General features: G+C 41.5%; 1 protein-coding gene across 8 annotated transcripts in view; it reads left to right on the forward strand.

Annotated features, from left to right (window-relative positions):
- Positions 1–12275, forward strand: part of CTDSPL (CTD small phosphatase like) — an 82530-nt gene extending 70255 nt beyond the window's left edge. For 7 of the 8 annotated variants that reach the window (XM_005491430.4, XM_005491431.4, XM_005491432.4 and 4 more), the window contains 3 exons: positions 4191–4283; positions 5888–6073; positions 8333–12275. In XM_005491430.4, the coding sequence (XP_005491487.1) occupies positions 4191–4283; positions 5888–6073; positions 8333–8458 (405 nt within the window). In that variant the 3' untranslated portion in view covers positions 8459–12275. Of the gene's footprint in view, positions 1–4190; positions 4284–4420; positions 4447–5887; positions 6074–8332 lie in introns of those variants that run through there. The other variant, XM_026796072.2, reaches the window with a different exon arrangement.
- The last annotated feature ends 2245 nt before the right edge of the window (positions 12276–14520 follow it).

Below are 14520 nucleotides of genomic sequence, written 5' to 3' on the forward strand. Positions count from 1 at the left end.
GCTGGCCACTCCATTGCTGAGCCAGGCCAGGAGCCATTGGTAACCAGGGCACTCTGCTTTGGGCTGGGAGTGGTGGCCCAGGTACACAAGGGTGGTTCTGGTGCAAGCTGACCCTTCTGGCCACTCCTCTCATTCCACTCTGCTTCTCTGGGTGCAAGGAGAGCAGAGCTGGACCTTCTCTCCCAAATGACAAGTGGGAAATCCAGTGGAGTGTGTTGGAGCTCAGAGGAGGCTCATTGGGGATGGAAGTGGTGGCTGGAGATGTTCCCCCTGTTGGGCACCTTGATTTAACTCTGCAGGAACACATCCTTTCCTTTGGACCCACTGAGCAAGAGCAGAGTGACCACAGCCCCCAGACCAGAACTGCATCAAATGCAGCTTTAATCCCCAAAGGGTGAAGACTTTTAGGGAATGCTTGTCCTTCATCTTTCATCCAAATAGAATTCCAGTGCCTTTGTGCCTTGCTTTTGGTGTCCAAGAGTAAAGAGGGCTGCCAGGAAGAGTTTGATTTGTTGTTGTTTTGAATTTTATTTTTAAATACAATTTGTTTATCGAGTAAAACTAATTTTTAAGTATTTGTTTAGGGTGAGGGGGGAGTTAATTAATTGCTTATTTTTAATTGTTGAATGCTGAAGGAACATTTGGCATGTATACTTTGAATATAATATGCAAATTTTTTTTCTTTTTTTTTGGATGATGGAGAAAGGCTGTTTGAATAATAACTTTCCTTCCTGTAAAGCACAGAATTCATGGATTTTCTTGCAGGAGGCTGTGGCCTGGTTCAAGTAATCCAGGATAGGCTGTATCCATTCTAACTGGCCTATTCTTGGTTACTTGCACTGGGACAGGGCCACAACTGTGTGACCCAGGACCACGAGGGACACGTGGGATTTTCTGCTCACTGCTCAGAAGAGACATGAAACAGGAGATTACAGCAGTTGGAGTTGTCATGGGCAGGATTTTTGGTCATTACTTGCAAATTTCCTCATTGTAAAGCTGGTTTTGAAAGACAATTCTATGTGTCCTGTTCAGTTGGTTGAAAATGAGCTGGGTTTGTCTTTGGGTTTCACAAATACTGAGTTCTCTGTAGGCTGAGGCTGCTTTGAGGTATAGAAAATTCATGTGGAAATATGAAATGCTTGAAAACAATTAAAGATAATTGCTTGTGTTTTGCCATTAGTAAGAATCCTGTGGAAACATGCCTAGTGCCTGATTTGTGCTTAAAATGTTGAGTAGGGTTCATTTTAAATAATTTTAAAAAATACTGTATTCCTCTAAATTCTTGCTGTGATAAGGAAAAAAAATTAGTGAGCATAAAAAAAAAAAAGATGGATTTTTATGTTTTTTAATGCCCTGAAGACAGTATATAAATCTCAGAAAAATGCCAGGAGCCAGTTAGTCTAGAGATTTCAACTGAAGCCATCAGGCAATGGAGGAAAAAGCCAAGCCACAAATAACCATGCAGCATTGAGATTCAAGTCCAGCCACTAACAAAGTAAAGGGGAAAAAATTCCAAATGAGAAGGAAGAGGAGAAAAGAGCTGCTCTGTCAGCTGAAGAAAGCTTTCTATGTGGAGTAAACCAAAGAGATTTTGTAGCCCAGGATACCAGCACATTTTGGAGTTGCTTCCAGGCTCTAAGCAGGACTTCTCAAAGAAAACTTCACCTCTGGAGAATAACTATCCAGAGTATTAAGATATGTTGCTCTGCCAAAAAAAAAAAAAAAAAAAGTGAAGGAATTGGGGCTTTGTACAGAGGGAAATTATTAAGGGAGAAATTTGGGGAGACTTCATCTTAAGAGATGACATTTATTATTAATTAGGCATTTAACATGAGAAGCAAATCTGTTGGCCAGATCCCAGCAGGGAAAGATTTAAGGCAAAGCAGCAGGAGAAACTCAAGCAGAGGAGGCTGTGGTGGATCAGGAGCCCCAAACTGCAGAGGGGAAACCATCCAGCTAAAAATGCTGTGTATTCACAGCTAACCCTGAATTAGGGGCAGAATTAGGAGCCCTAAAAACAGCCAGGGAGTGTTTCTTGGCAAGGCTGCCAGTGCAGCTCAGGGCTCTGGGCTTGATTTACTGAGTGCTCCTGATGGAGGAGGTGGCTTGTGTTGCAAGCAGCAAAGTTCAGGTCCTTGGCAGGGAGTTTGTAATTACATTCCAAGTGGAAATACTTCACTGACAGGGGCAGAGATAGGGATGGAGAGCAAAGAGGAGACTTCTGCTGAGGCTGGAAGCACTGGGCTTTAAAAGGGAAGTTAATATTAAATTCCAGCACTTACTCTCCAAGAATGATGTTAAGACTCTGGGGTTCCCCTCAGAAATAAGTGTAGGAATAAAATTAAGGCTAAAGAATCAAGAACTTAATTATGGACTTGGATCCTGCTGTCTTTCCTCTCACATCTGGGAAGTTGGAAGCTCTCAGGATACCCAAAAGCAGAGGGACTGCAGCTGTGTTTCTGTCTTGAAAAAAAAATTCAAAGGTGGAATCTGGAGAGGAAATACTACAGCACAACTTTGTGTAGAAAGAATTAAATGAAAAATTAATTGCCTTGTTATAGGAGAGGAAATTACTTGGTTTATGCCTAGTGAAATACAGGAAACATAGCTGTAATTATCTGGAAAGAGAGTGGTGGTGAAGTACATCTGTTAACTGTCTTTAATCCATAAAATGTCACCATTATTTGATGTGTTAGGTGCTGCTGTGGTTGTTTTAAAAAAAATCTGGGTTATAAATTGTTATCTGTATCAAAGTTTGAATGTAATGTTTATTGGGTCAGAAATACTTTAGATAAATTTCACAGAAATAACTTAAAAGAGATAAAGACTTCATGGTATGATCTGTATGCTGCATAAAGGGGAAAATTAACATTTCTGCTTTAGTCATTAAGATACAGCTCCTTATATGTGTTTTTAAAAAAACTTTACTTTCAATTTTAGGTTTTCAATTTCAATTACACAGTTCCTTTTATTCTTCTTTTGCTGAAGGCTTTAATTGTTACACTTGAGTTCAAGCTGCTGTTTCCATATTTTTCTCCTTCAGGCTTTTTCTCTGAGTACCTTGATTTTTATTTTTTTTTTACCTCTTATTAATAGGAATCTAGTAAAGTACATACAATTAATCTAGTTTTACATATCAAAGAATGAAATTCCTGAAATAGCATCAGTCTTTGCAATTCTTCCTGAATTCAGCTCTATGCCAGACTTCTCCTCTTGAAATTTCCAGCATTAGGGATTATTTGCCAAACAAAAGAAGATAAAATGCTGCCAATATTTTCTCTCAAACTTTTAATCTAAGTGCAAACAAGACAGATAAATATTTTTCAAGCAGACTCCCCTCTTCAGCTTCCCAGTATATTGTGAGCTGTTTCCAAGCTTTCTGAGCAGCACTTTCCTTGTTCTGGTATCTTGTGTGAGCACAAAATCATCTTGTGGGCTCTGCAAGGAGAATCAGGGAGGTTTTAGTAATCTGCTAATCAGGTTGTTGACAGCAGGCAGCCAAGGCAGTGCTGAAAGGCAGCAGAGCACTGCTGAAGAGGACAGAAATCCTGGGAATTTGCCTTCTTTTGGCAAGGTCCTCTTCAGAAGATGCTGTAGACTTTGTCAGATATCAAACCCAGCACTTTCAGGCTTTCTGCATGGTGCTGGGAGGATTTTTGGTGAGAAAAGTTCCCTGTAGAGCTGGAGGGCTTGATCACTCTCCATAGTGAGCTGTGGTGCTCAGCACCTGGAATTTCAGAAATGAGACAATCAGCCACAGAAGGAAAACAGGTCCCTGTTGAGCAATGCCTGCTGTCAGAGAGGTTTAATCAGATTTATTCCTTCTGTGGAGCTCCTCAGCTTCCCAGCACCAGAAAGGGTTTGGTGGAAAGATCCAGATCCTCACTTCTTGAGGAGCCCTCCTGTCTCTGCCTTTAATGAGATTTTTGAGGAGCACCCTCCTGATGATGCTCAGTGTTTGCAGTTCCATCACCAGCAGGGGCTTGGCAGCCTCTGTGTGTGCCAATCTCTCATTATTCCAGCTCTACTTTTATCTTGCATACTTTCCTTTTTCCCCAGCATTTCATTTGAACTGCTTCCCTGTTAACTTTTGTTTCAAGTGCTGGCATTGCAAGAGTGGTTTTGTTTTTTTGGGTTTTTTTTTTCCTTTCCTTGAGCAGCATCTGACCTAAATGCTGTTATCATTCCAGGTTTATGTATTGAAACGACCACATGTGGACGAGTTTCTTCAGAGGATGGGAGAGCTCTTTGAATGTGTACTCTTCACAGCCAGTCTAGCCAAGGTTTGTTCCTCCTTTCATCTCTTTAACCCTTATGGTGCTGGTCAGTGGACTTTTGGTTGGGTTTTCTATGGATGATTATTTCCACAGTTGGTACTATCTTAATTTTTCCCCTTCTTTTCTGCTTCTTTGTCTGACAGTGTGTACTTTGTCTGCTAGTGTGTGGGTAAGTGTTTCCATGGTAACACCATCACATATGGGCTTGTCTCATAATGTAGCCTCCATGCATTGCTCATGATGCCAATATGAAAGGCTCCCAAGTTACCATGGTTATAGTGAGAAATTAGAACAAATAGAGTGCCAGTGAAGCAGCACATGAAAGCTGGGCATGAAATAAAGCACCGAATTAAACCCTGTCTACACCATCAACCAGTGACTCAGAAACTCACTGGAAATTGGGAACCAAGCTTCTTGCTCTCTCGAGGGGCAATTTCAACCTGGAGTTAAAGAAATGAGACTTTCTTGCAAAGCTTGGAACATCCCCAGGAATATTTTGTGCCCTCTGGTCCTGCAGTAGCAGTAGTGGCTCGTAGGTAGTTTTTGTGGTAGATGTTACAGTAGTAGAGTGATCTGGAATTCTCCACCTCCTTCAGTGTATTGTATTTGTGGTGTGTTTGTAAAATGATTTGATTATTTCTAAGTAGTGCTGTAGCATGGCAAGCTTTTGCTCCAGCCTAGTGTAGAGATGGTGGCAGGGGCCAGGACCTGATCTTCTGTAAAGCCTTTTCCCCTGCATTCTCTGTACCACATACTGTTCAGTCGTGTTGAAAAAATCCTAAATACTGCCCCAATTTCATACTGAAATTATGTGCCTTATTTCATAATCAAGAGATGATTGATTTCAACATTAGGCTTTTTTCTTGGTTTAAAATATAGGAAAATGGTAACTCCTGTTGTGCAATAATAAGATGTAACTACAATTTTCAACTGTGTGATTATTCATGTTTGAGTTTATTTGGATACTTGTTCTTGGTCACTTTATATAAGTTGTTGGATTCTAAGCTGTGCCTCACTTAAAATCCCATCTTATGTATAAAATGTGAATTTCCCTGGTATTGTACATGAGTAGTTTTATTAATAACATCTTTGGCTGATCCTTTTTGGCCTAATTATGCAATTTGGTAATCTTAAGAGTCTTGCTGACCCAGTTGCTCCAAGGGCAACATTTGGCAGAGCCACATAAGGCTCAGATTTGTTCACTGCATTTTATCTTCAGAGGCACATGGAAACAGATCAGCTGGGGAAAAACTTCATATTGATTTTCTATTAGCATTGGCTGGTTTTATGGTAATGGCAGGTGAGATCTCTGGATCTATCAATCTCTAGAAAACTCTCAGGTTAACACTAAGTTGGCCCTGAGAATAAAACTTAATTAATAAATCGCAGAAAACATTAAGCTAGGCTTTTCTAGAAAGAGAATTGTCCTACTTTTGCTTTATCTCTGTATTAATCACTTCAGGTTTGCAGGCAATTGAGTTAATTAACAAGCAGCAGGGACAAAAATGGAGAAAAAGGGCATTTTATCTGAAATGATTTTGTGTCCCTTCTCTGTGAACGAGCCTTTTCTGCATGTTGCTAACTTGATGTTTCTGACTTGTATTTTTAAGTATGCAGACCCAGTAGCTGACTTACTGGATCGCTGGGGTGTGTTCAGGGCAAGGCTCTTTAGAGAATCCTGTGTTTTCCACCGAGGCAATTACGTGAAGGATCTGAGTCGACTGGGCCGTGAGCTGAGTAAAGTTATTATAGTAGATAATTCTCCTGCATCTTACATCTTCCATCCTGAAAATGCAGTAAGTATTCAGAGTACTCCAGCCTAACTTCATCTCTCTGGCCCTCACCCAGGTTTTGTGATTGAGAAAATGGACTTTTCAGAGCACTGTGTCAGATTCTGTGGTTTTTTAGGCTGCAGTGGGGTTCTGGGGTTCACTGAAGGACATGGGCAAAGTGATCTTGACAGAATGTCACAGCCATGACTGCTCCTGTGCTCTGAGCTTTGGCTGCTGCCTTGAGCTCCAGCACTTCTGAGGAATACACAGTGGTGTGGAACCTGAAAAACCAACCCAGCTCTAAGAAGCAAAGCTGCCCTGCAGCACAGATTTTATTCTTTGGAGTAGTGACTGCAGAAAGAATGGTTTGCTTGTGTTGTATTTTCAGGCACCCCTGACCAAGGCAGGAATGATGAATCTGACTCCATGTTGTCACAAGGCTAATTTATTACTTTATAATACTATATTATATTAAAGAACACTATACTAAACTATACTAAAGAATACAGAAAGGATACTTACAGAAGGCTAAAAAGATAATAATGAAAACTTGGGACTCTGGAGAGAGTCCTGACACTGCTTGGCCCTGATTGGCCAAAGAGTGAAAACAACTCACAGCACAATCCAATGGAACAATCACCTGTGGGTAAACAATCTCCAAACACATTCCACATGAGCACAACACAGGAGAAGCAAATGAGATAAGAATTGTTTTCCTTTTCTCTGAGGCTTTTCAGCTTCCCAGGAGAAAAATCCTGGGTGAAGGGATTTTTTCAGAGAATGTGAATGCCACATGCTTGAACTTCTTTTTAGGTACTCCTATCTTTTTTCGTTGTGTGAACAATATTTTATTAGGAAAGATAATTAATGATTTACTGGTTGCTACTGGGATCTGCATTTGTGGGTAAGAGAAAGAAAAAAAAACAAAAAACAAGATGCTTCTCTCTCAATTACTTTTGTCATAGCTCCATAATTAGAACTGTTAGTCAACAAGTTAATCAAGGTTTAGGAATAAGGATAAAGGGCAGGCAGCAGTTCTGTAGGGCAGAACAATGAGGAGCAATGTGCATTTTCACTGGGTGTTTGCATTGGCTCCAGGAGCGCTGCTGGAGAGGTCTGGGGTGCTCCATCCTGCTGCAGCCAGCACAGCTGCTCACATCTGCTTTAGCTGCCAGGGGAGAAGCTGGAGCTCTCAGATCTGCTGACTTTTAGACAACCAGGCTGTGCACTGTTTGCTTTGATGTTTTTAGGCTGCCTTCTCTGTGAACTGTTAAAAATCAATGTAGGAAATCTTTTATTAAGAACATTGCTTTTGCACAGTCCTGCCTCTCCAGAAGCTTTTTTTTTCTGTTCTTTCTTTTTGTATCAAGAGCTATTTATCTTCCAGCAGTCAGCTTTCAAGTTCAGATCCTCATATTGTGATGCCCGAAGTGATGGGGTGAAAACATTTTTCTGGTTGGTGCCACACATGGTTTAAAGCTGCCATTTATAATAACCAGGACCTGCAGCTCTAATTTATGTTCATGGTTAAAATTAAAAACCTGATCCAAGATCATAATTTGGTATCTTGGAAATCAGTGCCAAGGAAATAATGAGCTGTAGAAATTTGGGAGATGAAATTAAGGGCCTTGTCAGAGTGGTTTAATCATGTATAGAAAAGTGCTGCTGGCTGACTGATACTGGAGTCTCTGCAGAAACCAGAGCTTGTAACAAGATCCAAGATAGTCTTGGAAAGACCTCAGGGTGCTGAAGATACACAGAACACCTTCCCCAAATCCAGCCTGCATATTTAATCAGGGTTATTATCTGTGTTGTTCTCTGAACCCACTCACTAGATGTAACATTTTTACCTGAACAATGTTCTGCCCTTGCAGTTAAACATTTCCTGTAAACCCCGTGCTGGAAGGGGTTGTTGCTGCCTGCCTGTGCCTGGTGACTCACTCTGATAATTCTTAGAGAGGAAAAAAAAATAATAGCCTGTAAATGAAGTGTCAGTGCAGCTTCCTAAGCTGTGTCTGCCTTGCAGCCTGTTCTGGATAGCAGGGAGGCAGAGCAAGGAGAGCTGCCCAGTGTGGGCTCATGTGGGTCACCTGGACATGCAGGTGAAGCTCAGCTGTCCTCCTTGGGCTGACCCTGCTGCTCCACCTGCATGCTAATGAGTGGCTAATTGCCATGATTGTTATTAACCATGGTGGTGATGCTTACAGAACGCCTACACAGACAAAACTCAGTGTCTTTTACATCATGAAACCCTCTCAGTGTTTGTTGGTTGCTTTGTTTCAGGTGCCTGTGCAGTCCTGGTTTGATGACATGACAGACACAGAGCTGCTAGATCTTATTCCTTTCTTTGAAGGACTAAGCAAAGAGGAAGAAGTTTACAGTATGCTTCATAAACTCTGCAACAGGTAGCCCTTAACTCTGACTGACTCCTGCTCCTAGATTGCAGTGCTAGAGGCTGTCTCCATCTCTTTCAGCTCTTTCAAATGTAAGCTTGGGGAGGTCACCCCAGTCAGAAGTGCTACTCTTGATCTTCCTGTTACATTGGACACGAAGGACAATCATGAGTGATGCTATTAAGCCTTCAGAAGCCTGACTCCTAAGGTCATGTGTTCAGACTACTTTTTTAAAGGAAAAAAAAAAAAGCTATTTTAAATGGGACTCTTTTAATTAATTTCATAAATGGACATCTTTTACTGGATCAGCTTTTCTTAAAACATGCCAAAAAAAAAGAAGCTTGTATTTCAGCAGTTGAATTTCTCTCCCTTTCTTCCCCTCCCACTATGCAGACAATTTTACCCCCCTGCTTAGAGCAGTTGACCTGACTCTGAATTTTTTCTTACAGAATGAAGTGCCTTTTTGAATGTTATTTTAAGATAAAAATTCATTTTTGTATAAGACGTATTTCCAGACATCTTTTAGTCTTGTATTGTCTAAATGCTTTAAAAGGAAAAAGGAAAAAAAAAATTTATAGAGCACTGTAATATATAACAAAGGAAAAAGTTGAAAGCAAGATGCTGGGTTCCTGTCTCCACGATGACAGTGAGTTGTGTTACACTTTGTCATGCTCAGAAGGTTCAGGCGGTCGTGGGAGGGGTGAACTGGGGTCATTAACATGGTTGTTTCACTGATGAGGATTTTGGGCACAGTTTTAAAACATATCTGCAGTTGTTTTGAGTGTTTAGGGAGTGATGGAGTTGAGGAAATGAGGTGGCTGATAGACCTAAAGCACCTTTAATGCAGACAGATGAAGTTCTGCTGTCTCTGCTCACGCACAACTGCCATGCCTCTTCTTTTTTGGAAAACCATTCTCTTGGGAGAACAGCAAGGAGATCTATTTATTAGCTTCAGATTCTTTTCTCAAAACAACCCATCTGGGGAAGCTGGATCTACATTGAGCTGTTTGGAGTACTTTTTTCTTTTCATTGCTGCTACTGTATACTCACCAAATGGAGTTGACCATCGGCTGTTATACTGTTTTTGCCACTGTGCCTGTGCTATGAGACATGTCCTGTAAGCTGCAAACTTGGGCAATAAATAAAAATGCAGGCTTCATAACCCACCCCCATGGATTAATCCATTGGTATCTGATATACCAGTTAAAGGTGACCTGTAAAGGATTTTTTTTCAATTAAGATGAAGCCCTCTTCTTTCTTTGATACATGAAAATGCAGGAAGTTCACTGCCCACACCTTTGATTTGTATTTCTTTTTCCCCAAGGTGTGAGGTGCAGATTATGAGCTGTATCAAGTGTTGCTGGATGGTAGAAGTTATTTAGCCTAGACTAAAATTGGTCCTCTGGCTTTGGAGTTGAGTTAGACTCATCTCTGAATCTGAGAGCCTGCTTAACATCTTCTGCAGTGCCATAGGTATTTCAGATGAATGATTTTTAAATATTTTATGCCTTTGAACAAGGCACCTTTTTTTCCCCTCCTCCTTTCCAGTGTCACCTTTCAGTTATTGTCCACAGCAGAAATCTGCAAACATAAAAAGTGCAGCTGTGTTTGGCTGTCATCAGAGAAGACTAAATGGATTATTTGGTGCTTCTAATTAGCCTTGTGCTAAATTCTGAATTGTAGACCCCCTTTGCCTTTTCTCTTTTCCTCGAAAAGTCCCAATGACTTGGGAAAAACACAAATTCCTTTGTGATGGACCTGGGGCTTGTGATCCTCGTCTCAAAACCATTGGTGAAGCAGCTTAACAAATCCATCTGAGAGGGGCAGGCCAGTCTGCACAGGCAGTGAGTGGGTGCTGGTGGGTGCAGTGTCAAACTGAGCCCCCCTTGCAGTGCAGCTGTGCTCCAGCTGTGCTCCAGCTGTGGCTGGGCCCAGGGGTGCTGGAGGCAGTCCCATCACACCCGTGAGTCTCTAGGGCATCACCCTTTTGTTTCTTAACCAGCTGGCATCACCTCAGTACTGTATCAATCTGTGCCACAACAAAAAGACAAAAGTGTCAGGTTTGAAAAGGAAAAATCTTAAAAAAAAAACAAACAACCTACTTTGTTTAAAATATAACAAAAAGAATTAAACAAGAAAAAGGACGTGTGGATTCTGGTTAGTCCATTAACGTTTACTTTCAGTTTAAGATGGTTTAATTTTGTATTTGACTCCAGAGTAATGAAACTGTAAGCTGCCAAAAAAAAAAAAAAAAAAAAATTGTTCTCTGAGCAGTATTTTCAACTGTGCCTGTGGCCCCAGGGCCCCAGTGCAGTTTGCAGGGAAGTATTCAGGTTGTAGTTAGTCGTGCAGGTATGAGAGGAATGGCTGAAGAAATTCAAAGACTTTTTCTCGTTAGCATTAGACCAAACAATCAGACAAAGAGTGAATAACCCACGAGCCAGTGTGACAGTTGTGACCTGTGGGACGTGAGACAAACCATGTCACCTGTCTGCATCTCTGCAAGCAGCGATTTCATGAACCAGTTGCCTTAAGTCTGTGAATGAATGTTGATTATATTATTAAAGTGTCTTGTATTGTTTTCCAATCCACATAGAATGGGCAACTGAACTTCTGCACCAGCCTCTGCAGGAATGGTTCTGATGATGTTCTGTACAACCATACTTGTACTGTATCATTTTGGCTCTTAAAACCCCCAAATTTTAAAAAACCCAACTTACTGTAACTTAGTACAGCATTAAAATGACACTTGGTGACAATACAAAGACAAAAAACATAGCACAGCTTTGATCTCTGTTAGCATTAAGAGTATTTTCTATAAGTTCTGATCAGTTCTATTTTTTTTAACCCACCCATTCTTGTATGGGAATAAAACTCAGAGTGCTCTGCAATCAGGTTTGGACTCCCCTGGGTATTCAGATTTGGCCAACAACTCTCACAGTTGTTTATTTTGACACTATCATCATACTTGAAATTTCAAGTGTTGAGTTTGCGTGGATATACATACGCTATATATTTAGAGTTTCTAGATTCTAAAAAAAAAAGCAATAGAGTTCTGTCCATAAAGTCAGAAAACGAGTGGAATGTTTATAAAATTTGCAATACGGGTATTTGATTGTATTTTAAATACAAGATTTAAAAAAAAAAATTCAAATAGGAAAAAAAACCAGCCCTTATTTCCTAAATCTCTTGCATATTTTGAAGTGCAGTTACTGCATGCAGGTCACCAGGGCTGTTCTAAACCCTGGGTTTCAATTCTACTTCTGGATATTATAGAAATATTAAAAACCCTTTTCCCAGTTGGTCATTCTAAAGACATGCTGCCTGGCCTGAAGTTCTGTTGTCCTTTTTATGTTGGGTTAAAAAACGGTTTTTTTGCCTGTATGGGTATTTTTAAATGAAGCTGTAAGGCAGAATGCCTTAGACCCTTGAAACCCAACAGAAGTGTTCACAAAGAAATTGCCATTTGTAACCTTAGGGCTGTGCACAGAATCCTTGGTCACACCACGAGGTGTGGCAGGCTGGGCATGGGGAGCTGGTGGCAAATGTACAATATTGCTGTGTTCATTTAGGTAGCTTTGGAAGAATAATTTTGTCTCTTTGTTTCGCCCTTTTGGTCTTTATTAAAACAGCAAAAGTTGTACGTGGAAGAAACTCAACACCTGGAGGCGTTTTTGGTTGTCAGTGTACGCAATCACTTTTCTTACAGCATGATTTTGATTAGACTGGTTGGGGACAATAAAGTATCTAAATGACACTGGTGTGTGCTGATGTTGCAGCTTTTGAAATTTCAATGTAAAAAAAGAAAAAAAAAAAAAAACCAAGAAAAAGAATCTGTAGCTGTGTGACTTCCGAAGGCGTAACCCTCTGTTGGACAGATTGTTTTTAACCTAATAAACCACAGTTCTGCACAGCCCTATTTGTAAAACAAAAACAAGTTTGTGCCTCTGATTCCAAGGTGCTGTGATGTTTTTTGCCTTTGTGGGGTGAGGAGGGGCAGGTGAGGCTGGCGTGGGGCAATTGCTTCAAAATCTCTGGGCTAACTATGCAAAACCAGCTGTCAGTTCTCTGTTTCACATGATGTTGTAAAATCCCAGCTGACTCTCTCTTATTTCTTGTTAAAGATCTATTGGGAGCTCCTCAACAGAGGAGTAAGCAATGGAAATGTTTCTTTCTTTCTTTCTTTTTTTCCTTTTTTTTTTCCTTATGATGGAGCTGTTTACACTTTGATGCAATGAACAATCCAGCAATACTTGAGAAACACTACAGATACCATATGAGTGTTTGCAGGAGAGAGAAGTGTTGTCAATCAGGTATTGAATGGTTTCTTTACTGTCACAAATAAAAAATTTTAACAATATAGCTACTTGTGCATGTAATACTTCTCTGGGAAAAAGCATTTCTGCACTTCTCCTTCAGGAACAGGCACTGATTCAGCAGGGAATCACTGCTGCTAATGCACACCCATGGCAGAGGGTGAAATCACCCATCCCTGTCCCTCCTCCTCCTCCTCTCCCCTCCCAGTCATGGCAGGACTCCTCAGTGGCTGCCCTGGCACCTGCTTGTGCAAGCAGAGCTGATGAACTGCTGCTGAACTCTGCTAAATAAATTGGTGGCGACTCTTGCAGATGTTCCAGCTATTTAGATCTCTTGGATGAGATCATACAATAATTTGTTCAAGTCTCAAAGCTGTGTGACTTCTTTTGAAGGGCTTACTTCAGCTACTTGAATAGCTGTTCTTAACATCACTGCCATATCCACATGAATATCTGAATAAAACACTTTATTTGGTTGGAAAAATCTATTTTGGGACTTTTTATCTGACACAGTAAGACTTAGGCAGAGCCTTCCTTTCTAGGAAAGGCACATATTATTGATGCTTTATGAGCACAAAACCTCAGGCCTGTTGGAATTAGCAGCTAGCTCAAGATAGCACATTTGTTGCAATTAAAAATATTTTGTAGTTAGTCCTATGATTGGTTGGAAGAACCTGGCTTGCTTTTACTTTGTACTGGTTGGTCAGGTTTTTGATTATTTAGGTTTGGCTTTGTTTTTGTTTTTAATTTTACCAATCTCCTTAGCTGCTACTTAGGATAAAGATGAGGATAAAGATGCCTTTCTCCTTTTTTTTTTTTTTTTTTATTTTTTCACTTGGTAAAACAAGTGTTTCAAAATTCATAAAACAGCTCATTTATGGTGGCGAGAAAGCTCCTGTTGTTCTGTGCTGACAGAAACCAAGTGTCTGCACAACTGAATACACAATAATCTGTACACCTATAGGCTTTCCAATGGGTTTTTCCTCCTTTTTGTTGTTTTTTGACTCAGGAGGAAATCCAAACTGCTCTGCAGTTCCCTGCAGGATGGGGTGGGGCTGCTCCAGGTGGGATGCAGCCTCCAGCAGCTTTCCTGGCAAGCAACATTTGCCATCCAGACTATCCAGACTTCCACCAGCCCAGCCACGCTGGCAGGAGCCCAGGAACGTTCTGGAAAGTTCTGGATTCTGCTGGAGAAGCAGGGATCAGTGGGTAACTCTGGTTTGGACAGGTGGCAGCCCTGGAAAGCTGCAGGAGTTGTGTGGGGAAGGAGCTGTGCTGGGAGCAGGGTGTCCATGGCTGAGAGGGTGTCCATGGTTGAGGCCATGTCCAGGGCGTTTCTGAGGGACACTCAGGGCTCAGAGTGGCTCCACAGGGCAGGGTCCCCCTGCACTGCACCCCAATGGCAAAAGGAGAGGTTTGGCCATGGCTGAGAGGGGCTCACAAGGAGTTTGGGAGGTGGTGGCTGTGGCTGTGTCCCCCCATGGTGCCTGCCATGCTCTCCCCAAAGCAGCATCGCTCAGGTTTGCACCCAGGCTTTGACTCCATGACATGGACACCCCTGGTGGGGATGGAAAGGCAGGAAAAGCTGGACACAAGCACAGCTGGCACCCATCACCCTCCTCACCCCAGCAAGGACCAGGCTGCTGCTGCTGCTCAGAGGGAACAGAGGAGTCACCGCTCAGCCAGACTCGTGTCACCCCCTGGAGAACCTCTCTGTCCCTCCAGATAACGAGGGGTGATCCTTTTGTCCCTACAAACCTGA

Source organism: Zonotrichia albicollis, chromosome 1 (assembly GCF_047830755.1).
Source record: "Zonotrichia albicollis isolate bZonAlb1 chromosome 1, bZonAlb1.hap1, whole genome shotgun sequence".
Lineage (NCBI taxonomy): Eukaryota > Metazoa > Chordata > Aves > Passeriformes > Passerellidae > Zonotrichia > Zonotrichia albicollis.